The sequence below is a fragment of the Octopus bimaculoides genome, chromosome 15, assembly GCF_001194135.2.
Source record: "Octopus bimaculoides isolate UCB-OBI-ISO-001 chromosome 15, ASM119413v2, whole genome shotgun sequence".
Taxonomy (NCBI): Eukaryota; Metazoa; Mollusca; class Cephalopoda; order Octopoda; family Octopodidae; genus Octopus; species Octopus bimaculoides.
This window is the reverse complement of record NC_068995.1, coordinates 30940302-30968125: the sequence shown is the minus strand read 5'-3', so window position 1 is coordinate 30968125 and position 27824 is coordinate 30940302. Positions and strand designations below refer to the sequence as shown.

Below are 27824 nucleotides of genomic sequence, written 5' to 3'. Positions count from 1 at the left end.
TATATATATATATATATATATATATATATTAGAAAAGAAATTCCAGATATAGAGAACAAAACCTGGAACTGAGGGGCTTCAAAATAAATTTAGCAAAGATTAAAAGAGGAAAGAAGACAGGATCCTGCAAGAAAATGGCCTTGTTTGGTATGTAGAAAAAGAGTAAGTACAAATTCTGTATGATTATCAGATCAATGAATAATTACAAATATTAAACTAAAAATTATAATTAATTAGATTGATCATGGATCAGAGTTTCAGATGGAATGCAGCAGTAGAAGTTTAATATGTTTATTATCCAGAGCCACAACCTCATATGGTAATCTGTTGTACTTCCACTATATGTGTTTGTATGTGTGTGTATAACATATTTGCTTGGATATATTTTTCATTCTTAAATGTATAAAAAAAATTGCCCTGCATCTAATGTGGCCATATTACAGATGTTGTAGGATAGGGAACTGTATAAACATAAGTCCACTAGGCACTAATTATTACTAATAATTAAATATTGAAAACCAGCCAAAATATCACAGCCTGTCAGCACAAACTTATGAAAAATTGCTTACAGTATTTTGGCAGTTATGTGGAAAGGTCACATCATCCTATTTATACCTCCTTCCCTGGGCATACATAACCCACACATGTGTCTTATATTCTTTAATGACTGTTACCTTCAAGAAATATTTTTTAATTATCTAAATGAAATTTCTCCTAAAAAGATGAAAGAATTGGTAAATTTTCCTCTGCTTATCAGCCATTTTGCAATGAGGGAATGGAAACAAAACCATGGCAGTGGTGCACCTTTCTGGCGGCTGATTGCAGTAACACAAAGCATCACAGCCAGAAACACGAGTTTTACATCTTGTATAGAAATTCTCTTGACCAAAATATAAACAACTATTCAGTTGAACTGAAAGAAGATACTGTTGAAATACAGTACTTGTATAATGTAGTTTATTAAAGATAAACTTAAGGTTTCATGCATCATTCCAGTGTACTGTCACAGTAATCATACATTTTCTTCTACTGTGGCTTTGGTTAATTGCAAGCAGATTGGTTGGTATTCAGGGCACATTACCTAATCTAAGTGTAGTCTGAACCTAGTTACTAAAACTGTAAGGTTTCAATTCTAAACTTTGTTACACAATAAAACTGTTTTAAAATATCTTTCAGTAGCTGTAAAATGAAACATACCAAATTTGTTTTTTTTTTCTCTACAAAATATACTTGTAAAATAGGGTTTCCCTCTAATGCTACCATGTGTTTTATATGTCAGCAAATACAGTATGTGTGTGTGTGTATGTGTATACAATGTAAGAGATATTTTTGAAATACAATGAGAGACAATGAAAATGTGAATTGCAATGTGCTACAATGAAAGTATTTACCGTTTAAATGTGACATAAAATCAACATAGCCAAGAACATAATCTGGAATTTCTCCATATTTCTTCAGACCTAGTTCAAATATTCTCAGAGCCACAGTTTTCTCCTATAAATAAATATTATCTTACAAATTACATAGAACTGTAACAAACATGTTTCATAAAGATTAAAAATTAAAATTGACAACAAACTAAGTAATATAACTTGTGAATAGAATTCAGGAGACAGAGGCTGTACAGAAGCTTGTTGTGTGTGCGTGTGTGTGTATGTGTGTGTGAGAGAGAGAGTGTGTGTGCGGGGGTATGTATGTGCATGTATTTGTGTCTATGTGTATGTGTTTGGGTCTGTTCTCGTGTGTGTGTGTGTGTGTGCATGTATTTATGTGCATATGTGTGATAAATCGATGAATCAAACAAAAATAGCATTATTCTAGATATACTGCACCCCTTTTCTACTAACCCAGACTTAGCCATTTGATAGAGACTGATAAATTCACTTTATTACAAGACACAGTTTGATAAAAAATTCAATTTGCAACTATAGAGATCTGGGTTCCATCTCACTAAGTTCCACTTTAGGCAAGTCTACCACAGTGTCAGATACACCTATGATTTTGGAATGAATGTTCATAGACAGAAACAGGAAATGCAGACGTGGTTGTGTGGTAAGTAGTTTGCTTCACAACCACATGGTTAGGAAGCAACTGTCTTCTATGCTAGCCCTGGGGCTGACCAAAGCCTTATGAGTAGATTTGGTAGAAGGAAACTGAAAGAAGCCTGTCATACATAAATGTATGTACATCTTTTATTCTTTTACTTGTTTCAGTCATCTGATTATGGCCATGCTGGAGCACCACCTAAAGGAGTTATAGTTGAACAAATCAATCCCAAGATTTATTCTTTGTAAGCCTAGAACTTATTCTATTGGTCTTTTTTTGCCGAACTGCTAAGTTACAGGAACGTAAACACACCAACATCAGTTGTCAAACAATGGGAAGGGGGAACACAGACACACACACACATATATTCGACGGGCTTCTTTCAGTTTCCATTTATCACATCCACTCACAAGGCTTTGGTCAGCCCGAGGATTATATCAAAAGACACTTGCCCAAGGTGTCATGCAGTGGGACTGAACCTGGAACCATGTGGTTGGGAAGCATACTTCTTACCACACAGCCGTCTTTCTATTTGTCCCCTACTACTGGTGTTGGTGTGTTTACATCTCCATAACTTATTGAGTCAGCTTAAAGAGACCAACAGTATAAGTACCAAGCTTTGAAATATAATTACTGGGATTGATTTGTTCAACTAAATACTTCAAGGTGGTGCCCCAGTATGGCCGCAGTCCAATGACTGAAGCAAAGTAAATAGAAAAAGGAAAAAAATATTGTGGAAAAAGAGGGTGAGGGCACACGCACACACCTGTACGCATTGATACATGTATACAGAAGTATAACCTTATCACAGAAAGGATATGACTCCCCAAAAGGAATGTAACTTCCTATAAGAGACGTAACTCAACAGACATAGCCAACTGTCTGATAAAATATGCTTCAGGATTAGAATTGGGGCCAATGCAATAAAGGACTAAAAACCGTGGAAGGTGGTCCAGCGACTGAAACCAGTTAAGAAGAAAATGTTTTAAATAATTAATTAAATCCATCATAGCTGGATAAAAGTTAAATATTTTTATTGAGGCTTTTCATAATCTAACAGTGAAGGTGCACAACCTAATTGGTTTAATGCCTGGACAAGGCAGTGCATGTGTTCATTTTACATTGCTCCAGTCTAGTGAACTGTAATGAGTAACAGCTGAGCGTTGGTGTAGTGCTCCCTCCGCCGCCAGCTGTCATACTCTGGATGTTCCTCTAGGTCAACAGTGAAAGGATTGAAAGTGGGGTCTCTATCTGTGCCCAAATACATTGGTTCCAACAATTTATGAGAGCATGGTAATGCTATTAAACTGTCCTTAATCGTCAGAGAAAGCTATGGAAGTAATTAACAAATATATTCCAGAATGTATATAAATGTAGAATTGAAATTTAGTTGAAACAACATTTGATTTCTATTATTTTATGGTGGCTAAGCTGGGGCACCTCCCCATATTGTCTTGAGGTCTTGGCTGAAGGAATTCAGTTCCTTCAATAATAATATTTTGCAATTTCAAGATGTTAACCGCATCATAAATAGTTTTGCAATTGTTACTTTTCAATAAGATGATCCCCAAATTATTTTTCAGTGACTGATTCGTACACTAATACACACACAAACACATTTTTCCCTTTCAAGATTCTGAGTTCAAACTTGGTTAGTGAATTAAGTATAGGAAGCAATAGAACATCTGGAGATACTCAGTGAAATGCAGGAACAGATGGAAGTCCTAGTTTATTGTTGTTTAGAAATAATTTTAAAAATATTCTGAACATAGGCGCAGGAGTGGCTGTGTGGTAAGTAGTTTGCTTACCAACCACATGGTCCCGGGTTCAGTCCCACTGCGTGGCATCTTGGGCAAGTGTCTTCTACTATAGCCTCGGGCCGACCAAAGCCTTGTGAGTGGATTTGGTAGACGGAAACTGAAAGAAGCCTGTCGTATATATGTATATATATATATGTATGTGTGTGTGTGTTTGTATGTCTGTGTTTGTCCCCCCCAACATCGCTTGACAACTGATGCTGGTGTGTTTATGTCCCCGTAACTTAGCGGTTCGGCAAAAGAGACCGATAGAATAAGTACTAGGCTTCGAAAGAATAAGTCCTGGGGTCGATTTGCTCGACTAAAGGCAGTGCTCCAGCATGGCCGCAGTCAAAAGACTGAAACAAGTAAAAGAGTAAAAGAGTAACTGATGGAATATCAGAAAACCACTGACCTTACTACAATAATATTCCGTTAGTGCAGCTGATACATAGACATGGAAGCGAGTTCGAGTATCATCCCGAGCCATTTTAAAGACAAGGCGAGCAGCTTTAATTCCTTCTGCTCTTCGAGCAAACTTCATGTATTGAATGTAGGCCTATTTAATACAACATAAAATCAAGAAAGAAAAATAAAACTTTCTGTTTTCTCATAATTAAAAAGAACACTAATTTCAACAAAAGGTCACAATAAAATTAGACATGTAACAAAGGTACTTGAAAAAAAAAAAAAGAAACTCAACATCAAAATGAAAGGGATGTGGGAATAGCAGCGAAAAGCTACAAAAATAATTTTCTCCTACTTCAGATATACATTATGGACATTATTTACATTTGACAGATATTTGTCCTTATCTTGTTTGTTGTTAACACGTTTCGGCTGATATACCCTCCAGCCTTCATCAGGTGTATTGGGTTCTCATTCCTAAGGTACTTTTTGTCGTTGGCGGTGGCAACGATGTTGTTGTTGCTGTTATTGTTATTATCATTATTATTCAGGTCACTGCCTGGAATCGAACTTGGAATCTTGGGATTAGTAGCCCGCACTCTTGACCACTACACCATATGCCCCAGGTTCGAAATTTCCCCAAGACACCTGATGAAGGCTGGAGAGTATATCAGCCAAAACATTGTGTTAACAACAAACAAGATGAGGACAAATATCCGTCAAATGTAAATAATGTACAGAATTCCTCATGTCTTAAATATAGAACTGTATTACTTTAGATATGTTTGAAACAGTTGAATGTTTATACCAGACTGCAAGGTCTTCCATGTTAAGTTCAATTCTACAGCAAGTATTTCATTCTTAATATTTAAACAAGTAACTTAATGTTAGCTGCTAGGAAGAAAATTTGTCTCTCTTTCACTCAATACCATGAAACTTGAGTGCAATTGTGGACTTTCATTACTGGGGAGGGGTACATAGCCATATTTTAAAATTTACCCATGCACAATATGAAAAAGACAAACAATATAAAACAGTAAACAATAATATAAACAAAAGGAATCCTACCAAAGTTGGATCAATTTCTTGAATAGCCAATAGACGTTTGTATATTGAATGGACCTTGTCATTTTTCATACGACTCTGAAAGAAAAAACATTTATAATGAAAGAAATTATTGATGAAAGTTATTTAAAAAGCTTAAATATTTGATAAAGAATTATTGCTGTTTAACTCCAGATCAATACTGATAGAGCAAACCTATGACTGAAGGTATTCTAGTCATGACCATCCTGTCATTATTGGTGGCATGTAGGATTACATTACCTAATGTATCCTGCCCTGTCCTTACTTAAGATAATAGGGTGTAATCTGTTGGAGATTAGGCTGTTATTTTCAGCAGATTAAATTACTAAGCTCTTTGATTTGGATAAGGAATTGTTTTATGCACAATTAAGGCACATGTGGGTTTATATATAATTATGACACTTTTGGCTGTGTCCATGATTGGTATGCAAAGATGCTGAACCATTTCCATGATTGACTCAGTAAGTTTTCTGATCTGAAAATGCTAAACATCAAATGTAGTTTAAACCTTTCAAGCAAAATACTCAGTGACTTGTGTGTTTCTATTAATTTTGAAAATAACCAAGAATTTAGAGGGACTTAATAAAATAACACTATGTCACTATTATTCAGTTGGTGCTTGGAACATCTATACTATGGAGAAAGCTGCTGATTAATTAGGTATGTAACAGTTGCTAAAAGAAAGCAATTATTAAAGGCTTAACCATATGGAAATTTCCTGCAATTTCAATTTCCTAGTTTACTGAATATTTGAACTACAAGTTTTTCACTCTCTCTCACTTCTATTTTCATTAACGATAATTTGATATATATTCATTTCAATGTTTTCATTTCAAGTCTTAATTGGCTATTTGCAAAACCGACAGTTTGAGGCACAATTTCAAGAATAATATCAGTTTCCAGAGTTTGTTAAATGAATATTTTTGATAAAAGAAAAATGTTCTAATAAACCATTATAATTAAAAAAAAAAAAAAAGTGATTTTGTTGGTATGGCTGTTTGGAATGCTATAGGCCTTACAATAATAACTATGTGATCGCTGCTATTTCTAGCACGCTAAACATAGTTGGATTACCTTGAAGTTTGTTTCAATTAGAGATATATTACAACTATGATAAATTATTGAAAGAAATATTTATTAAGTAGGTGAGATTTTTTATAAATAAATTGAAGTTTTCAGGAAAATTTATTTTCTGAACTTCCTTTTATTATTGAATATTGAATATTTCAAATTTAAATATTTGGTACAAGATAATTTTAATGAGCTTTATTTATACGATTTTTTCATTTCATGTTTATTTCATTCATTATTTGTAATGTTCTTTCTCCCCACCTCTCTCTCTCTCTCTCTCTCTCTCACGCACACACACACACATTCCAGGTTTGATTTTGTTATTACACAAATATCATATTAGAATTTTGCAATTCAGTGTAAAATATAAAAATTATTAGAATTGGGAATCAAATGTGAAAATATTATCAAGTGGCTAGCAAAAGATCGCCTGGAGGGCAGTCTTTCTAGTAGTACAAAATAATGGTGTAAGATTTAAATTTCACAGATCTGTATCATTAAAACAGAGATAGATGGTATTAAAAGAGTTAATGCAAGCAATTTAGATTAATACCTCTTCAAAATCTGCATATGCAAAATACAGCAACATATTTGTCTTCAAGAGTGTGGTGATTGCTCGTTCATAAATGGCAGCAGCTTCATCAGCAAAAATTTTCCCAGCATTTTGGTCCTTAAATTTAAGATCACAAAAAATAAAGAACATTTTATAATTATTGTTATTATCATCATTATTATTTTTTGTATATCAGGGTAATCTCGGGTTGAGTGCAGTGTCCCCAAATCATCTTAAGTGGTTGTCCCACCGTCATGTTCAGAACCCTTTTTTTTGTTGTTATCGTTGTTCTATTTGTTCTATTTGGTCATTGTTATTTACAGCTATTCATAATGCCTTTATTGTTGGGATGGATCTGAGAAAAAGCATGTCATCAAAGTGACACTGGGTAGAAATATACAAAGCCCAATATACCCATCAGGACTACCTGTCTGATAAGGGTACACCAGGCACATACATCACAATCATATGTGCACGCCATGGTGATCTCATATCAAGATAAACAACACATGACCTTACAAGTGGAGCCCAATTAGAATTTCTTCAAGTTGAGTAGCTCATCCCACTCAAATGGTCCCTGAATAAGGGTTGTTGAGGGATGATGAATAAAACACCCATGGTTCCAGAGGTGAATTATTCAAATCTCAAAGAATTCCTCTCAACATATGGCTATGATACTCCCCTACTACTCCTGCTCATGATTAGAGAGGTACATATTGTCAGCCATTAAGGGACATGCTTAATTGGTTAAGCAAATCTGTGGTATGAAGCAGAATATTTGCTGTAGCCCATCTTCTACATCAAGACAAAACATGTACATGATAACACTTCCAATCAGTTCAGAGCAGAAGTTATGAGAGCCACTGCTTGGTACTGCATCAATTATTGCTGTTGTTATAATATCAATATTGTGGTTATATTCAGAGAGAAACTAGTACAAGACACAAATACAGTTTGCTGAAACAGTGAAGCAATTCACCGTTTCCTCCAGTTACTTCTGTGAATGCTCCAACCATTTCTATAATGATAGCAGCTACTTACAAACCCTCACAGTTTTTCTCATTGTGGTGGAGAGAGAAAAGTGGTAACACTGGCTGGGGGGGGGGGAGACAGAAAGTTGCACTGTTAGACACAGGAAGGGCTAATGAAAGGGTCTTTGTCGGGAGGGCTAATGAAAGGTTCTTTGTTAGGAGAGCTAATGAAAGGGTCTTTCTTAGGAGGAACTAGAAAGGAAGAGAAAGGGAGAAAGAAGACAACAGTAGAGGCACTTCTTTACTAATCCATTATCCTCCACCACACATCACATTCACAACCCAGTGCAGTCACCTCTCATGAATTCTACATCAGATTTCTCTTATATTTGATTAATCTCTCAGCATGTTTGTGCTCTGTCATTCATATACATTATTATTATGGATCCAATAGAATACATGGAAGATGGTGGTCAGGATTAAGGCATGCCTGGATCAAATCCAGTTGGTGGCTTCTCCCCTATCTGTGGCTGGGTTGCCTTTTTTCACATTTATTTATCTTAATAAAAAGAAAAATTTAAAGAAAAAATTAGCACTCTATTGATTACGACAATGAGGGTTCCAGTTGATCTGGTTAATGGAACAGCCTGCACATGAAATTTACGTGAAAGTGGCTGAGCACCGCACAGACATGCATACTCTTATTATAGTTTCAGGGAGATTTGGCATTACACAGAACATGACAAGGCTGGCCCTCTGAAATATAGTTACTACTCATTTTTCACCAGTTGAGTGGAGCAACACGAAATAAAGTATCTTGCTGAAGGACACAATGTGTCATCAGGAATTGAACTCACAACCTTACGATCATGAGCCAAATACCCTAATCACTAAGCCATGCACCTTCACATTTATATTAATACACGAGAATCAACACAGGCAGAGTTTTGCCTCTGTCTTCATTCAGACTGTTATAACATCAACATCACAGGCAGACATGATTGAATTTCATGATCTTTATTGACTACAAAATAACTATGAAATAAGATTCTACAATTGAATTTTGATTATTATAGCTACAACTAATTGATGTTCCCTAAAATAAAATGAATCAATCAATCAAAATCATACTTGTAATCAAAGAAATTTCAATTATTTAACATCATTGATGGTAGGGTTATTAAAGAGTGATGATAATTACCTTGTATATTCACTCATAAGCAAGTTTAAAGATATAAACACATATACATGCACACATATATACACTCACACACATATACATGTGCACACACACACACACACAATATGGGATTATGGTTACAACCTGAAACTAAGTGGAAAAAATTTGAACAGAAGCAATTTATCATAAACATTTGAATTTCTTATTGAATTTAAATTTCATTATTGAATATATTTAAATATTCATACTTCAAATGTAGTCTAATAATAAGGATATAATGAAGTATACCTACGTTGTAAAAAGTGACAGTGTAAGGATACATATGTAATAATGTATCTTAACAGTGGAGAGATATATTAGTAAAAGTCTATTTCAACAATGGCAGAGCAATAAATTAGTAATAATAAATGACAGCGGATAGGTGCACTAGTAATAACCTATGATAGTAGAGGGATACATTAGAAATAATCTATGGTAACAGTCACTCTCTGATGGGTCAAGCCCGTGGCTGTAGAGTCATCCAGCATTCTCAGATCCTGGACCATATCCCTGCTCACTGCTATCTGCGCAGAGATGGCTATCCAAAGTGCAAGCCCTGTGAGTCAGAGTGGTTGTTCCAGTGCATCTCCCCCACCATCCTCCAGGGCAGCGACTTTCCCATTCAGTCTGCTGGGACTATAAGGCAGTCTGAATTACAGGAAATTGAGAGAATGTAAGAATTTCATAGCTTACTACACAAATGATAAACTAATATATATGTATTGAAACCATGCCGCAAGTTTTACTTACTATGAGCTCTTACTGGAATTCATCTGTCATAAGAAATATTTCTCTGCAGACTGAAGGAATTTCAGTTAAAAACTTCTCTCATGTAGGGATACATTAGTAACAATCTATGACAGCAGAAGGATATATTAATAATAATCTCTGTTAACAGCAGAGAGCTACATTAGTAATAATCTATGTTAACATTGGAATAAAGTGACAGTGTAAATATATAGACTATATGGGAGATTAAAATGTCAACGACTGGCATGGACTTCAACCTGCATCTCTCATTGACACCTCAATCTAATTAACATCTCTTTATATTAATTAAATAACCAATTAAAAACTTACCCCCTTTTCTGTGAGGAGCTTACTACTTTGTTCCAGAAAAGATGCAGCTTCATACCAAATATCTGGGTGATGGCCAAGGCATAAAAGACATTGCTCATAGGCAAACATTACTGGAGGAACAGAGAAAGAAGAGAGGAATATAGGTACATAAAAGAAAACAGATATATAGGAATATAGATATACAGACACAAAAGACATTGCTCATAGGCAAACATGAGTGATGGAACAGAGAGAGAGAAAGAAAGGGAAAAACACTGTAAGAAGAACATATAGGAATAGAAGTATATAGGAATATACATTACAAAACAGGATGAGGATGGAGGGGTGTCCATGGGTTTTACAAATTTTCCTGCATTGGTGAGACCAATGTAGATATGTTCAGTTTGAACAGCTGTAGGTCAATATACCTAGTTCTGGGAAAGAAACACTGGTGTAGAGTCTGGGATGTGAGACACAACTGGTATTATTAAGTCCCAGATCAGTAATGTGAGAGAAGCACAGAGAGACAGAGACAAACAAACAGAAAGAGATAGGATTGTTGTTCTCATTGAGCAAATCTATGATGAGAAAATCAAGGGTCTGAAAGAGGGACAGTAAATATGAGAAGTGATATGATGTGAGTAGAAGGAACCAAGGGCAGGATAAAACAGTTCAGTTATTTGATCGACATTCTATCAACTCAACCAATTAAAAACAGCTTTTGGATACAAAAAATACATTCATAAATTTAAAGAAAACAATATTTTTTTTAAATGAAAAAAACTTTTTGTTTGTTTTGTTACTAAGTTATAATTTTTTAAAACCATTTTTAACAGTGAAACTTGATATAAATAATGTTATAAATAATTGCAAGTAAATATTGAGTTGAAAAACTCTCTTGGATAGAAAAAGTTGAAGGTTGCCTGTAGGACTCAAACCTACATCTGTAAATATGATAGATAATGGTGTGAACAATTTTATAAAAGATTTACAACTGAAGTCCACCCAGGTTTGAGATTCAGTAAAATGGTTGGCAAATGAGTAGAGACAGATCCCTTTAATTTTGTTCAAGATAAGGCAATCCCTCCAGAGGGAAGGGGGAGGGGAGGTAGGAGAGGAAGTAGAAGAAGAGGTATGTTTCAGCTTGATCTCTAGTCATCAACAGGTATCTTATCCTAGATGTACACAATACCAGGCTGGATTTGAACTAAGAACCTAGTAGATAAGTCTGTGGACAAGGTGAATAACAGCCTTATTACTATTAATACACATTCTAAAGATGACTAGTTCCAACTCAGAGTGGTACTTTAAACAGAGCCAGGAATAAGACCAGTTCTGGCCTTCACAGATCAAATATATGGAAATGACATGTAATGATATAAATATCAAAATTCTTTCAATTTTATTACAAAATGACTCAAAGCTACCTACCGCGTCTTGTAATTAATGCATGATCCTCAGTCCGTAAAGGATTACTTTTCTCCCAAGCTATATAACGTTTCCAGAGTTCAACCTAAAATAGAGAAAAATATATCACAATACAACAAACTGAAAAAAAAAATTAACAAAAAAAAATTGAAACAGGAGATTTATTCCTCTTTACTTCAGTGTGGACTGGGAGCTGGGTGAGGTCAATTGGGAGCAGACAGGGAAGGGGGTCACCTACAGACCAAAAGCGAATGATTTATAGTTTCCTATTATTGATGTATTCAGTATATCTATATTGATAGTTGTGGAGGCACATGGCTTAGTGGTTAGGGTGTTAGACTCATGATTGTAAGATTGTGGTTTTGATTCCTGGATCAGGCAATGCATTGTGTTCTTGAGCAAAACACTTAATTTCATGTTGCTCCAGTCCACTTGGCTGAAAAAAAGGAGCAATCCTGTGACACATCAGCATCCTGTCCAGGAAGGGAGTATATATGCCACAGAATCTGGGGAAACTGGCTAGACTCATAAGGTCAGTTTTTCTGGATCCTTTGGTATTGGTTCTTGTTGTTTAGTCTTTGATATTGGTTGTAGTCATCAAGCCCCAAGTCAGACTTGATTAATTAGCTCTATGATCAAAGCCATTCCAGCCACGACCATCCTTTCTTCAACCATTATATTTTAGGACCATATAATCCAACTTGCCCTACATTTAAGGCAATGCAGTGTGATATAAAGGAAATTTAGCTGCTACTTCTAACTGGTCAAGTGTTGCTCTACTTGTATTTCGTAATGGTATTGGGTCATCCCATAAATAATGCGTCTTTTTTATACTTCTTTTTATTTTTCAAAATTAAGATAAACAAAGTTCTTTTTCAATCTGAAATATACTCTCCTCCATTTTCTACGAATGCTTTTCCATCTATCTGGTAGAGTTGCAAGGCTCCTCTTCCAAAATTCACTTGTCCGTGATGAAAAATACTCCTCCAGTACTGTTCTGACCTCGTCATATTTTTTCCGTCCAAAATGATTTTGAAGATCGTGAAATAAATGATAATCAGATGCAGCAATGTCCAGCGAATATGGTGGGTGGGGCATCGTTTCCCATTTAAACTGCTCCAGCCTTTGGAATGTTATCCTCACTGTATGGAAGAAAACCTTTCGTCTTGAAACCAAAGATGGTCACTTTTCTTCTAGTGCTGACTTAAGCCGCTCAAGCTGCTCACAGTAGATCTCCTTTGTTATCATTTGGTTTGGGTTTAAAAGTTCAAAGTGAACTAAAGCTTTCATATCTCACCAAACAGACAACAACACCTTACATGGATGAAGACTTTCTTTAGCCTGGGATGTCGGTGTTTCTTCTTTTTTTAGCCTGGGATGTCGGTGTCTTTGGCACTTGACATTTTTACTGAGAACTCATTTCTCATCACAAGTTACTATTCGGTCCAAAAAAGGTCTATTTGTGAGGCGTAACAGCAAAGAAGAGCACACATTCACTTCCTGCAAGCAATTAAAATCGGAAAGTTTGTGAGGAACCCATTGACCCAATTTGCTGACTTTTCCGATGGCACGCAGGTATCGGTAATGCTTGAATAACCAAATGCAAGCTTCTCTGCTAGTTCCCCAACAGTTACAATGGGGTATGCAGGATATCCTCGTCAAGTTCTACAGATCTTCCAGGATGAGGCTCGTCTTCTAGGCTGTAGTTTCCAGCTCAAAATTTCTGGAACCACCGTTGACACTGGCTTACATTGTCTGATCCTCATATACTGTATTAATATTCCTCGCACTTTCCATTGCGTTGTTGCCTTTCTTGAACTCGTAAAGCAAAATATAGCTTTGAAAAAATAACTTAAAATCGAACTGTACTCTTCAAAACTTGCACTAAGAATAAGGACAAGGTAAAATTACTATCTGCTTTTATAGCAAGTTGATGCAGGTTGCTTATCCCGTTGCCCTCTAACTTTTAGTTCATGCAATTGAAAAAACCACATTATTTATGGGATGATCCAATATTTATTTCCTTGTCAGTAACTATTGGGAGGTACAATTCATCACAGTAAACAGTGGTAGCACACTGTAACTGACAAGTATTTTATTAGTTTACTGTGGTAGGTTTAATTCTCAGTAAAGGATCTGGAGAAGATAAAGACAAGGCTCCTTCCTTGACTTAACACCTTGGGACCCACAATAGAGCTTGGGATGTTTTATGTAGAATCTTCAATTGATTTATTCTTTCATTTATTTCAGTTATTAAACTGTGGTCAAGCCTAAGCAGCAACTTTAATGGTTTAGTTGAGCAGTTCATCTATTATTTACTATATTCTACTTACAAGGTATCGGTCAATCTAAGATTAAAGTAAAAGACATTGTCCAAAGTGCCACACAGTCGGATTGAACCTGAAACTAAGTGGTTGCAAAGTGAACTTCATACCTGTCTAGTAATAACATTAGTAATTTCTTGCCAACAATACTATATTTTATTGATAAACTTGTAAATAACTGGATAAATTTGGTCACACAGTTGAAAGAAATCTAAAATGACCCAAGCCTTATTGCAATATCTAACTTTAACACTCATCAATTTTATATTGCTACCACTGTCTACAGCAATGATCCATTCCAATCTGCAACCAAGGGGACTAGAGTTGTTAAGGGACACAGTACAAAGCTAACACCTGATCCCTCAGTTGGGTTTCCAGCATCCTATCAACTAGACTATTAACAGATTTCACTCTTTGCAACTGGTTAAGTTGTTTCTCTTTATTATATTGTCCATTTCACACAAAATACTAACATATTCCCAGAAGACCTTTCTCAGATAATAACCCAATTCATTCCATTCACACTGACAACATCATCATCATCATCATCGTTTAACGTCCGCTTTCCATGCTAGCATGGGTTGGACGATTTGACTGAGGACTGGTGAAACCGGATGGCAACACCAGGCTCCAATCTAATTTGGCAGAGTTTCTACAGCTGGATGCCCTTCCTAACGCCAACCACTCAGAGAGTGTAGTGGGTGCTTTTACGTGTCACCCACACGAAAGCCAGTCAGGCGGTACTGGCAACGGCCACGCTCAAAATGGTGTCTTATGTGCAACATAGACAGTATCCTGATGAACAACACACTTACAATCTTCCTCAAGCTTACAGGTATTTTTTTCTCCAGTTTCTGTAGGCAGATAGATTCTGTTCTACCAAACTTCTTAAATGAAGCTAAATTCCCCTTTAATCCTAAACACCAGTTGTTAATAATTCTCCACACTTCAAATACTGCAAACTTACAAAGAAACTTTAGATATATTCTAAAGAGTCTTCACATATAAATAACTGCAATATAAACTGCATATAATAAACTACATTATTGTAAGTATGTAAATTTATTATTGAAGTAACAATAATACCTGGTGGTTGTTGTATCATTATCACTTATTCACTTATGTGTTTAGACTAAACAAGAAATTATTTCTGTATATTGGTAATTCAGCATCATAAATAGCACATTTTTTAGTCTATCTTTCCACTCACTCTATGTTTCTTTCCCTACATTTGTCAATGCAGCTCTTCATTTAAGAAACTGATGATCTGTTAAATTTCTCTTACACTAAACCTCACACATAAAACTTTTTAACAGCAGTCAAAATGGATACCTGGGCAAACATAATGGTTAAAAGAAAAAACAAATACATATATATATCTGTAGATACTAAAGGAATGTAAAACTAGAACTCAAAAAAACTATTAAAATCTTCCAGACATTCCCTATTTAGAAATCTTGTGAAAAAAAAAGATCTTTTGTTATAGAGCATTCTACCTGCGACCAACCTGTTTTTTTTTTGTTTTTTTGTGTGTGTTTTAGATTTTTGTTAGACACAGTATATTCAGGACTAGCTTTTCCGGTATTCTTTTTAAGATAACAGGTAGGTGAACAGTTTGTGAAAGCCATATAAACTATGTATAAAGATCCTCAGTGGCTCAAAAATAGTCTGGCTTATACTATTTCCATTAAATTTCATAGGGTAATCCACATTTTCCTATTCATATGAACCAAACCAGATGACTTTCTCAGCTATGATGAACTAAATTAGACAACTTGCCTGTTTTGCTTCTTCAGGGGTATTTTGTGGGGGTACTGAGGGGGAATTCCTGTTTAACCCTCTCGTAACTGCTTCATACTCTTTGGCAACTCTTCGTGCATTCATATAATCACGGCCTCTGTCTTCTGACATCTTTTTAGCAATTAAAGGATTTATATTCTGAAATAAAATGAAAATAAATCAAGTTTAATTTTAAATAAATTTAGAAGCAAAAAAGAAAACCTTCTAAGGATACAGCTGAATAGAATATTTTGTGTGATAGCTTTTAATTTTCTTAAAAAACTATTTTCCATTTATTGCTCCATACGAGTGATGAAACCACAACTACTGATGTAAAGCGTTTGATCATTCATGATCTACCTCACCCCATCCCACCTTTAATACATTAATACAATAGATTTCATTGCCTGTTGTGTCAACGAGAGGAAAAAAGCCACTTGACTCCCACTGGCTAAGTCCTCGACTGTAAACAGATTCCATGAACATTTTAAAACATTATGTTTCATTAGTTTCAATTGTTATGTTCCAGAACTCTTTAAGAGCCTGACATGTCCAATGGGAAGTTAAAGAAACCAAACCTCCTAAGTGCATTGTCTCTCAGAAAATCTTGTAACCAACATAATAACACATGGGCAATTCAGTGTAACTTATGGCATGGGCAGTTTAGTCTCCTTGTAAGGTATAAAGTAGTAGAGAACATCAATGAAAACCAAAGGTGGAGAAAGTTTTTTTTAAACTTGATTTCTGACACACTTCAGTGCAATAACAGCTGGATGATAGCTGGACCTTCACCAGAAAACTGCTCAACTGTGAAGTAACAGAAATGACCAAACAGACCAAACCAAATAGAATTACACATCTAGCATTCAATAAGAAAGTATAAGGGGATGGGCTATCACTAGTTGTAAAGTGTTGTCACTTTATAAAACTCTGTTGCTATGGACACAGTGAATCCATGAAAAAATACAAACCATAGACCCTTTTATCAGGAACTCAAAACCCTCTAAATATATAAACCTGTGGCTCTCTGTAGAATAGCATAACACATCAAACATAAAATGACATCAACCAGGCCATGCTGGAGCAGTTATACCAGGAAGTGTTATTGTATCAGTAATCCATGGTTTGGTGGTTTATATTTTATCGTTAGTGTACTGCCATGTCTACGGCCTAGTCTGTTTAGCTGTAAGTAGGTAAGAACATCTCACCATTGAGCATAGTGGAAGCACTGTACAATTAAAAATTAACAAATATTTTGTATGCTGGCAGGAGATGGAGTCCTTCTTTGGAGATGTATGCGACAATTTAGTTTGAGGGAATTCAAACTTTAAACTTACTGTTTCATATTGATTATAGTCTTTCCATAACAATTCAATATTGATCATTGGATTAACGACACCTCGTTGATAGACTTTCCTAACTGCTGTTATACGTTGGTTTTCGGCATACGACCCGACAGCTTCACTGAAATAAAAAACAGACACACAAGACCTTTGTCAGTACTAATTAGATTGAAGAATATTTCAAAGTACATAACTTGGTTACAACAGTGTGCCTGGCTGATTAATAGGCTGTATTTCTGATCAATAGTTAAGTTGCTAGTAATGTTATTGGTGACAACACATTAAAAAAGAAACTACAATTTTCACCAAACTTGTCCCTCACAAGAGGAACCACTCTATGTTAGAGTTGTTCCAAGTTATAATTTTAATTAATTTTTTTTATTGAATTGACTGATTAGTTAAGATGGTTGTTAGTTCTGCCGTCTCAATAAAATCAATAGTAACAGTTTCAAATGTTGGCACATCACCAGTAATATTAGTGGGAAGAATTAATCAATTGTATCAACCCCAGTGCTCAACTGGTACTTATTTTATTGACCCAAAAAGGATGAAAGGTAGAGTTGAACTTAGCAGAATTTGAACACACACAACTTGTTTCTAACTTTACAGGGAGGTGTTGGAGAATTACATCAACCCTAGGAGTGTACAAAATTACTGATATAAAAATATATATGTAAGAAGCATTAACTTGGAAAAAGAAGTTTGATGAAAATTATGTAGTTTAAAAAGTTGGGTACTTACACAGATTTTAAGAAGTTTATATAATCAACCCAAATCTGGTATGACATAATATCCATTCCTACTTTATCTAAGGCAAAATCATAGGCTTGGGCCATCTTTTCTCTGAAATATACAAATATTAATAGACAATACATGATGACAAGTTAATACATTAATTTAATTACCATAAAAACCCATGTAATTTGCGCACCTGTGTAATTTACACAAGTGATTTTCAGGATAAAAATTGTAAAACAAGGGTTCTACTCATGTAAAATTCGGACTCAAAAGTTTTCAGAATTGCTGATATGGCCAGGGGAAAGATCTTCAATTTAGTTGTATTTAGCATAATTTCACTTACTTATGATTAGGTTTTATTAAATTTTCATTAGATAAAAATAATTTCTGTTTAACAGGTATCACATTGAAAGCTATTAAATTACAAAGGGTTTGTGTTGTTTATAATAAACTTTATTTTACATTTCTTGCTCACAAAACATTATGTCCGATCTTTAGCATACTTCTCAAGTATGTCTTCTCAAATCATGATCACAGGAAAAGTTGTTGATAATTCTTAGCAACAAAAACAAAGCTGATAAATACACACAAGTGTTGCAAAATAAGTTTAATTACCAATAAACATCAGCTTGAATGACACTTTACTCAACCGACAGAGGAAGGTGACCGATCAAACTGATTACATAAACAGAATTCTCATTGGTTGAAAGTGTTTTCTTGTCTCAAGCTCTGATTTTCTGTCTATTCTTGTCAGAACCTTTGATATGGAGTATCGAAATTTTAATCCCTTTCACACTTATAAAATGTCAAGCAAACTTTAAAATTTGTCATTACTGTTTTAGCCAGTAATGATAGTTTGGTAACCCACTAAAATAAATATTAAAAATCGAAAGGAGAAAATAAACAGTTTTGCAAGTTTAACACAGTGTTTATTGAACAAGAGAGGTGCAAAATTTATGAAGCGACTTGTTAGAATATACACGTCTGTGAAGAAACATAAACAAAAATAGCAAAAATATACTATACCAAAAGAACTGGTAATACATACATTACAAGTATTCTATGAAAAGAACATAAGATTGCTGCATAATTCAACATGAATGTGAAACGACATTAAACATTGTATAAGTTAAATGAAGGTTTCTGTAGGAACGCTAAGTCATATTCACTTAGTGAGTTTACATGCACAAGGATGAATTATGATGTTGTCATCGGCATTGGGTGCAGTAAGAGCTGGTAGCGGTGATGTCGGCGGTGATGAATTTCATTGCCCTAACACCAAGAAAGTAAGTAATAGCTTCCTGGATGCAAACGCAAGTTAGGCTTCTTAAGCAGAGAAAAACTGATCTATTTAAGGAAATTGCTGGGCTCCTTTGCGATAGGTAGAAACTCCAAGCAATGTAAAATATAGCCTGGACTGTGATTACCAGTATGTACATCAAACTTCTAAAAGTAGTTAACCATTTAATGATTTTAGTAAATTTATACAGAAAAAGTAAGCATTATGCTGTCCAGCATAAACAAAAGTCAACTTTATTATATTTTTTCTGTAAAAACCTATTCTGACATTAAACAAGTCAACTTCCCATACAAATGTTTACATTTGTAAGTCATTCTTCAGGAAAAAAATTTCTAAGAGATTCTGGAAACGATCTAGTCATGTGATTTACACACCGGCTAAAGTTTATTTTTGTTTTTGCAGAAAAAAGTGTGTAAATTACGTGGGTTTTTATGGTAACATTATACAATAAACACTGACATATTTATTACTCCTTTTTAGTCAAATGATAAAATTATAATCATAAAATAATGTAAGGTTTTTTTTCTTAATAAAGTAATGTACAATTTGGCAAACATACACATATACAACCAGGTACATGGATAAATACAGAGATACACTGTCAAAGTAAAGTAAATTGAAATTAAGTTTTTACAGCTGAAAGCTGTAAAATAGATATCGCAAGGGAATAAAATATTCTATAAATAGCAGTTAACTTAACCCTTTTGACACCAACCCGGCTGAAACTACCTCTGACTCTGTAATACAAATGTCTTGTTTTCATAAGTTTTGGATTAAAATCTTCCACCAAACCTTTATCACAATTTATATTCTTAACACTAGCTTAATGATAACTAAGTTATTTTACTAAATTCTTTGTTATATTTAAAATTAATTGAAAGAAACACAAAGTATCTCAACAGAAATCTGGTGACAAAAGGGTTAAGGTAGGGAGACTAGGATTATATAGGAATTTGGGTATATGAACCATACTTATATCTCAGACCTAAAACTTATCTAAATGAAACTTAATGGTGAATATTAATTTATTTTGACCATAATCAACTTATTTTAGCAGAAGAGGACTGAATCAACCAGTATATCAGAAAAAGTTATTTTATCAATTGTAGAGGGATGGAGGACAAAGTTAATGTTTGAACTGAGAACCAAAGAAACTCAATTATTAAGAATGAAATGTATTCAGCCCAGAAATTGCTATTTCTGCCAACTTACCATTGATTTCAAGTGGGTTAATACTGATTTCTACCATTGGTACAGAGGATTTTTAGTCAATTAACCCTTTTAATCCAACCATATCCAACCCAAATATTCAACCTTTTTTATGCTAAAACTGACCAAATCCAACCTCTCACACTACCTTACAATGTCATTCAAAAAATATACAAACATGCCATTGAAATCTTGAAGCTACAAGATAATGCATGATTAATTTAAAATAATGTGAATAAATAAGCAATATATTTGACAAGGAAAGCTGCATGCTAAAGGGTTAAATCAATCCCAATGTTTGACCACCAATCATTCCATTTTATTGACCCAAAGGAATGAAAGTTAAATTCAGGATTGTCAGGTTTTGAACTCAAGACATTCATTAAATCTGGTATTTTACCATTTCCGTAATTCCCTCATCTATTTAATCCTTTGTCACAACCATCACTGACAATTCACTCACCACTTTTGAAATATAAAATTGGTTTCAAATTTTGGTACAAGGCCAGCAAGTTTGAGGAGTGGCTTAGTCAATTAAATCGACCACAGTGTTCAACTGGTGCTTATTTTATCAAGCCCAAAAGGATGAAATGCAAAGTCGACCTCAGCAGAATTTGAACTCAGAACACGGGGGAAAACAAAAAATGTTGCTAAGCATTTTGCCTGCCATGCTAACGATATTATTAGCTCACTACCTTTGTTTGAAATATAATATTGACTTCATTATGAATCACTTGTTAATTATTTTTGTTTCTTACCTGTAAGAAGGCAACTTTCCCTTGGTTTCCTTTATATATGAGAGGTAGAGCTTCCACAGATCTATATTCAGAACCTTTATTAAACAGCGCTGGAAAAGCTACAACAGGAGGGAAATAAAAGAAAACAAGTTGTTTTAAAAAACATACAATTCAAAGTTGAGACATCAATATTAACCTTTGAGATATCAACATCTTGTGTGTTTTTTTTAATTTTTCTCAATCCCTATCACTCAGAAGGCCAGATACTTAGCTCCTATTGTATACAAGTGACCAAGATCTATGATGTATAAGTGACCAGTCTGTTGCAAGATTCAATGCCAACAATTTTGACTGGACAGGACAAGTTGATTACATCAATCCTAGTACTTGACTGTTACTTTATTTTATCGATCCTGAAAGGAGGAAAGGCAGTGTAGACCTCAGATCAATAAATCTATTTGATCAATGTTAACATTTGAGGATATTAATAGACTTATTCTCTGGAATCTAATTGCTCTTGCGAACTTTCTAATTAATTTGTGAGATATATTTGTTTTTCCAAGTATCATTTGTAATACATTAGAGAGAGACAGACTGTGTGTGTGTGTGTGTGTGCGTTTACATACATGTATACAGACATGTGTATTTGTTAAGCTCTAACTCTGACATACTCTCTAAAGAATACAACTTGTCTTATGGTCAGGAGGTCAGTAGCTGAACTGCCCTCCACCTCATCTACACTCCATCATTCAACTGGATGAGGAAGTGGTGAGGGAACCCACCAAACCAGATTTGAAATATAAGCAGAAGAATATTTCACAGAGAAGTGAAAGTCCAACTGTACCCGAAGAAGAGGCAGGTGCCACCAGATTATCGCATATTCCCTCACCACTTCTTCATCCAGTTGAATGAGGTGGAGGGTAGTTCAGCTACTGACCCCCTGACCGTAAAACAAGTTGTAACTTTTAGAGGGTATCAGTGAGAGTTAAAGCTTAACAAATACACATGTCTGTATACATGTATGTACACACACACACCTATGACCTCCTGGGGATACAAATTTTGGATGGTCATATGTATGTATGTTTACACCTTTCACCAAGGAATAATAATGAAAGATATAAATATTGGTTTTTCAAATTCTTTGGGGATTGTGGAGGGTTTAAGTCGATTACATCGACCCCAGTGCTCAGCTGGTACTTATTTTATTGATTAAAGGCAAAACTGACCTTGGTAACATTTGAACTCAGAACGACTCAGCATGCTAACAATTCTGCAAGCTCACCGCTTTTACAAAAGGTATAAATATTGACAAGTAAATTGAGAACCTAATGTCTTCAGATAAAAAGAGCTGTGCAGTATTTGTTCCACATATATTACACAGACATTCAGTTGTGATTCCATTGTAAATACAAGGAACCAGTGATTAACCTGGCAGAAACTTATAACCAGGAATATTATAATTGTTTACCAAACCCAAATATAGAAAAATGAAAAGTTACTTACTTTTTCAACTCTTTCATAATTTTTAGCCTTCATCTGAAAAATACATGAAAAAGGAAAATAAATGGAATGGTGAAGTAAAATAAGATATAAAAACAGCTTATTGGAAATAACTGGATTATTCTTAACTTCTAGACTGAGTTCAAAGACACCAAGCAAACAGTCGCAATCTGAAAGAACTTTGAGTTATTTCCCTTTAGTGATTCCCCTTTACAATAAATCATGTCAACTCCATTCAGATTGGTCTGCAGCTTAATAACAATAACCAAGTGCATTTGCACTGGACAAATAGTTTAAAGGATTCGTGCTAGAATAATTTATATGCATTTCTTGTTGCATTTTCAACCAGGCTTACTTAATTCTTTAAATTTCAAAACTACAGAAAAATTTAAGCAACCCCTAAAAGCTCCTCTGGCCACCCACCACACTTTTTGGTGGAAGGCTTAGGAGCTGTTAAGATTCACAAGTATATTTCATGTGGAAATCACCACTAATTAAAATGATCATATTTAATGAAGTAACTCTTGTAATTAAGATAATCATATATAATAAAGTAGTTGCCAGTAATTAAGCCTATCATATCTAATGAGGTAGTTGCTAGTAATTAGTAAATGAAGACAATTAGTGTAAATCCTTCTGTTCCAACCTCCAACTAGGTTGCTCAATCTGCTAGAGATAGCAATGAAATCTCTCTTAAACTACACCACACTTAAGATGGCTGTGTGACAAGAAGCTTGCTTCCCTACCACATGCTTCTAGGCTCAGTCCCACTGTGTGGCACCTTGGGCAAATGTCTTCTACTATAGCCTCGAGCCAACTAAAGCCTTGGGTGGATTTGGTAGAGAGAAACTGAAAGAAGCCCATCGTATGTGTGTGTGTGTCTTTGTGTCTGTGTTTGTCCCCCATCACTGCTTGACAACTGGTGGTAGTGTTTACATCACCATAACTTAGCAGTTCAGCAAAAAGAAACTAATAGAATAAGTACCAGGCTTTAAAAGAAAAAAATAACACCTTGGAGTAAATTCATTCAGCTAAAAATTCTTCAAGGCAGTGCCCCAGCATGACCACAGTCTAATGACTGAAACAAATAAAAGATAAAAAGATACTGGATTATGTAGTCTAATGTACACTTAAATAAAATATGAGGTGGTCATGTGTGGAATATCACTGATCATAGGTCTGCTCATTCAGGGTTGACTTAACAACACATCAGCATGTCTACTCTACAACCATCTACCAAACTGCCATAAACTGACTGGGGTAGCAAAATGAACGAAATTCAATAAGACTGAAAAAATAACCAAAGTTGTTTCCCACATGTTAAAACAATTATATTGACCCCATGTATGTGACTGGTACTGTGAAAGGGGAAGTTAACTTTAGTGTGATTAAAACAATATCAGTCAATGACTAACACTATCTTATCTCACCACATAATACTCCCTTCATTTAATTTGTTAATAACACTAACTTAATTGTCCATCTGTTTCACCAATTAATTATTTCTAATTAACCATTTGAGTCTCTCTACATTCAATAATCTTTTACTTGTTTCAGTCACCAGACTGCAGCCATGCTGGGGCAACAGCTAGGAAGAATTTTAGTCAAACAAATCAACCCCAGTACTTATCTTTCTTTTTTTCTTTTTGTAAGCCTGGCACTTGTTCTATGGTCTCTTTTGTTGAACTGCTATGTTATGAGGATCTAAACACACCAACGCCTGTTGTCAAGCAGTGGTGGAATACAAACACAGACACAAAAACACACACGCGTGTGTGTGTGTGTGTGTGTGTGTGTGTTGGGCTTCTTTCAGTTTCTGTCAGCCAAATCCAAGGCTGTAGTAGAAGGCACTTGCCCAAGGTGGCATGCAGTGGGGATGAATCCAGAACCATGTGGTATGGAACACTTGTGTCTATCACTTAACAATTAACACATTGTTCTGATACAGTAAACTCATTTATAATATCACCCCAGTTGAAATCCAGTTTATTTGTTGAGACAGCAGGTAGAGATCGTAAGTTAACTATGGGCTGTACTCAAGCAGAACAAATTCAATTGATAATAAATCTAAGCAATCAATCCCAAATATGTTGCAGCATTTATTCTATCCAAATTGCTTAGACACACTCTCGTCACTTTGCCTCACAAATTCAGTGAACCAGTAATTGTCAACCAATGGCATTATTCTGGTTAAATTGCACCTAACAGGATACATACAAATAAATAAAGTCAAAAGTATAGTTAAGTGATTACCAAAAGGAAAAATATCAATAAGATTGGAAAAATTAACGATGGAAAACTAACATTTTCCATGTTGAGTCAGTTTTTAATTAATTTTTAACAATTTTAGAAATCTGCATCCATGCACCCATTTTTATTTACTTTTCCTTTTTTTGACATTGTTACAATGGAAGTGCACTGCCAGACACAAATAAAAACAGGATCCTATGTTAGAAGAAATAGGGGTTTTGATTTTGAAGGAAATAGGGTCTTGTTTTAGAATAAAATATAAGAGACATAAAAAATTGGTACAAAAAGAATTGTAAAGGAAACTATCTAGGTTATTTTCATGCACACGTGTGTGTGTGCACGCATGCACATATGTGTGCATGTGTCCCCATCCACTTAGCTCATCAAGGAATCACATTTCCTTTTATATATAATTCATTCCAATACAATGTGTGCAAAGTAGTGGGGAGGTTTCATGACATCCTTGCCTTCTCTGGCAGAAAAAGGCAATGAAAGTTTTCCTGTTAAAATGCTCTCTAAGGACAATGAGACAATTTCAATGAAGAAAACAAAACTTTGTTGTAAATTTCCTCTACTGGTTTGTCAAGATCTCATAAAGTACTTAATGCTCTATTGTACTCTTAATCACAAATAGGAACAAAAAACTTTTCATTTTTTCTTCAAATAGGAAGATATTCTTAGATTTCTAAAACTAGTTATTTTACACTTAAATTGATAATTCACCAAACATATCAAGTAACATTTGAGAAATCCTTTTAATTTACATGTTAATATAGTGAGAATTTAAAAGTTTATCAGAAATAATTATGTGATGAAGAAAAGAGATAATTGTGAAAACCCTCAGTGAAACCTAGATTTCACTATAATGACTCCAAAATTAATGACAGAATTCCTAACAAGATGCAGACTACCATATATTAGAAAATTATCAACAAAGTTTCTTTGGCAGTAAATGCTTGTCAAATGTAACTAAACAGACATTGAAGTTCAGTCATCAAAGTTGCATTTTGTTGGGATTCTGTTGGTTGATTTGTTTCTGCTTTACACTAAAAAGATTCGTTAGAATTATTCATGACCTGTGCTGGTAAGAATTAGATTGGAATCAAACTGAAGAGATATATGTGGCTGTATCATGAAATGAAGAATAGACTGGCATTTGAGGAGCCCCTTACATCAAAAGATTTATTCAAGAAGAACTAATAACTATCATGCAGCTCAACATACAAGTTAACCCTTTGTTCAACCATCTAGAAAGAGCAGCCAACTTTTCCTGAAAACTCTACCTTACTATCATAGTAAAGGGAGGGCTCTTTGGATATTGCGATTAATTCAATTAGAGCGGATCTGTGGTTATACAAAAACAGTTAAAACTTAAAACAAAAGGTGGATGCTCCAGAATCTTAAAATGAATATGAAACAAACATACCCTGGGATATGATGCTAGATAAACACAACTAAATTTCATATAATGCAGCTAGTTTTAAACTGAAGTTATGTGACACAATGAAAAATTAGCAACAAAATAATTTCTCTCCTGTTTAATCAATCCAAAAATATGGGGCAGGTGTCAAAGTATGAAGAGGTATTATTTGAATGGATAACTTGGTGACAATGATATAACCAATATTTCCACTTTGAATTTCAGCAGAATATTAGTTGATGATGTATAATATGAGGAGAGAAAGAGCTCCAGTGAGATATGCAGTTCTGAGGAGGAAAGATTGGGTTACATGACAAGCAATTATTCTGGGAAGGGTTCATAGCAGGAACTGATGGGTGCCAGATGGATATATCAAACAATTTAGATGGATGTAGTACAGAATAGACAAATCTAGGAAAACAGAGACTGTGTTAGTAGAAAAAACAGATGGGAATAGTTTGTTGTATAAGAAATTGTTGGGAAAAAGTATCATCTAGAATGTGTGTACAGGATGGCTACATCACTACAGTGCATACTTATGCACAGTCTGTGTGTATGTGATAACTGTATCACTTTAGTGCATGTCTTGAACTGTGAAGGCACTATGAAGACAGATGCACTACTATAGTGCAGACTTGTACACAGTCCATGTATACATGATAGATGTACCACTGCAGTGCAGACTTGTACAGTGAAAACAAATGCTCTACTTGCTAGACAAATTTTGTACTGTGAAGACAAGTGCACCATAGCAGTGTATAATTTGTACACAAAGTGTAGAGTATTTTTTCATATTTTCATCAGGACAGATAATGATTAGAGAGACAAAGCGAAATGGGAAACAGTAAATGTACAATTAAGGTGTGAAGGACTACAAACCACATGATCATAAGTTCAAATATTATTCTAGCCACTCTAGTGTGAACTTTGCTCAGTTTGCCTCTACTTCACAGGGTTAAGCAATAGAAATAGCAACTAAATATAAAAACAATTGTTACAATAAATGCAACCAACACTTCTGAGCAAATATGAAAGAAAAATCATGTAAAACACTGTTAATGTGTTATGTTATGTATGGATGAATGAATGCATGCATAATGTATATGTGTATGCTGAAATGGAGCAGAAGTAAGAAAATCCTGTATTTGACATATATTTCGATTAGTATTTAACTCTTTATTTGTGTGTTTACATAAATAATATTTATTTCAGTTAAGCAATAGTTTGGGGAAAACAATGGCATGACTGGATCAAAGGGAGTTAATTCTGTGCCTAACATAGAACGTCTGCCAAATTTCAGAATACTATTTCCCATCAAGAACCTAGCACAGCATGTGTGTATGTGTGTGTGTGTGTGTGAGAGAGAGAGAGAGAGAGAGAGAGATGTGTCTACAAGGGACGAAACTCCACTAGTATGAACATGTATAGAGGATGATTGGGTAAAGTGCCAAGTTATTTAAGAGATAGGAAGCTCCAAAAATGGAAAGCCAAGGAAGACACAAGGAGATGAGGTGGAGATTGATCCCAGGAGTTTGGACCTATGCAAGCATTGGAAAACAGCTCATATATATATATATATATATA

At 34.7% G+C, this 27824-nt stretch overlaps 1 protein-coding gene across 1 annotated transcript in view; it reads right to left on the bottom strand.

The window, feature by feature from the left end:
* Positions 1–27824, bottom strand: part of LOC106869382 (cleavage stimulation factor subunit 3) — a 145620-nt gene that overhangs the window by 10835 nt on the left and 106961 nt on the right. Inside the window, exons 4-14 of the mRNA XM_052973227.1 lie at positions 22574–22606; positions 21089–21186; positions 17825–17926; positions 17078–17204; positions 15741–15899; positions 11641–11722; positions 10231–10340; positions 6961–7077; positions 5319–5393; positions 4258–4401; positions 1392–1494 (exon numbers count right to left, since the gene is read on the bottom strand). Of these exons, the coding sequence (XP_052829187.1) occupies positions 1392–1494; positions 4258–4401; positions 5319–5393; positions 6961–7077; positions 10231–10340; positions 11641–11722; positions 15741–15899; positions 17078–17204; positions 17825–17926; positions 21089–21186; positions 22574–22606 (1150 nt within the window). The remainder of the gene's footprint in view (positions 1–1391; positions 1495–4257; positions 4402–5318; positions 5394–6960; positions 7078–10230; positions 10341–11640; positions 11723–15740; positions 15900–17077; positions 17205–17824; positions 17927–21088; positions 21187–22573; positions 22607–27824) is intronic.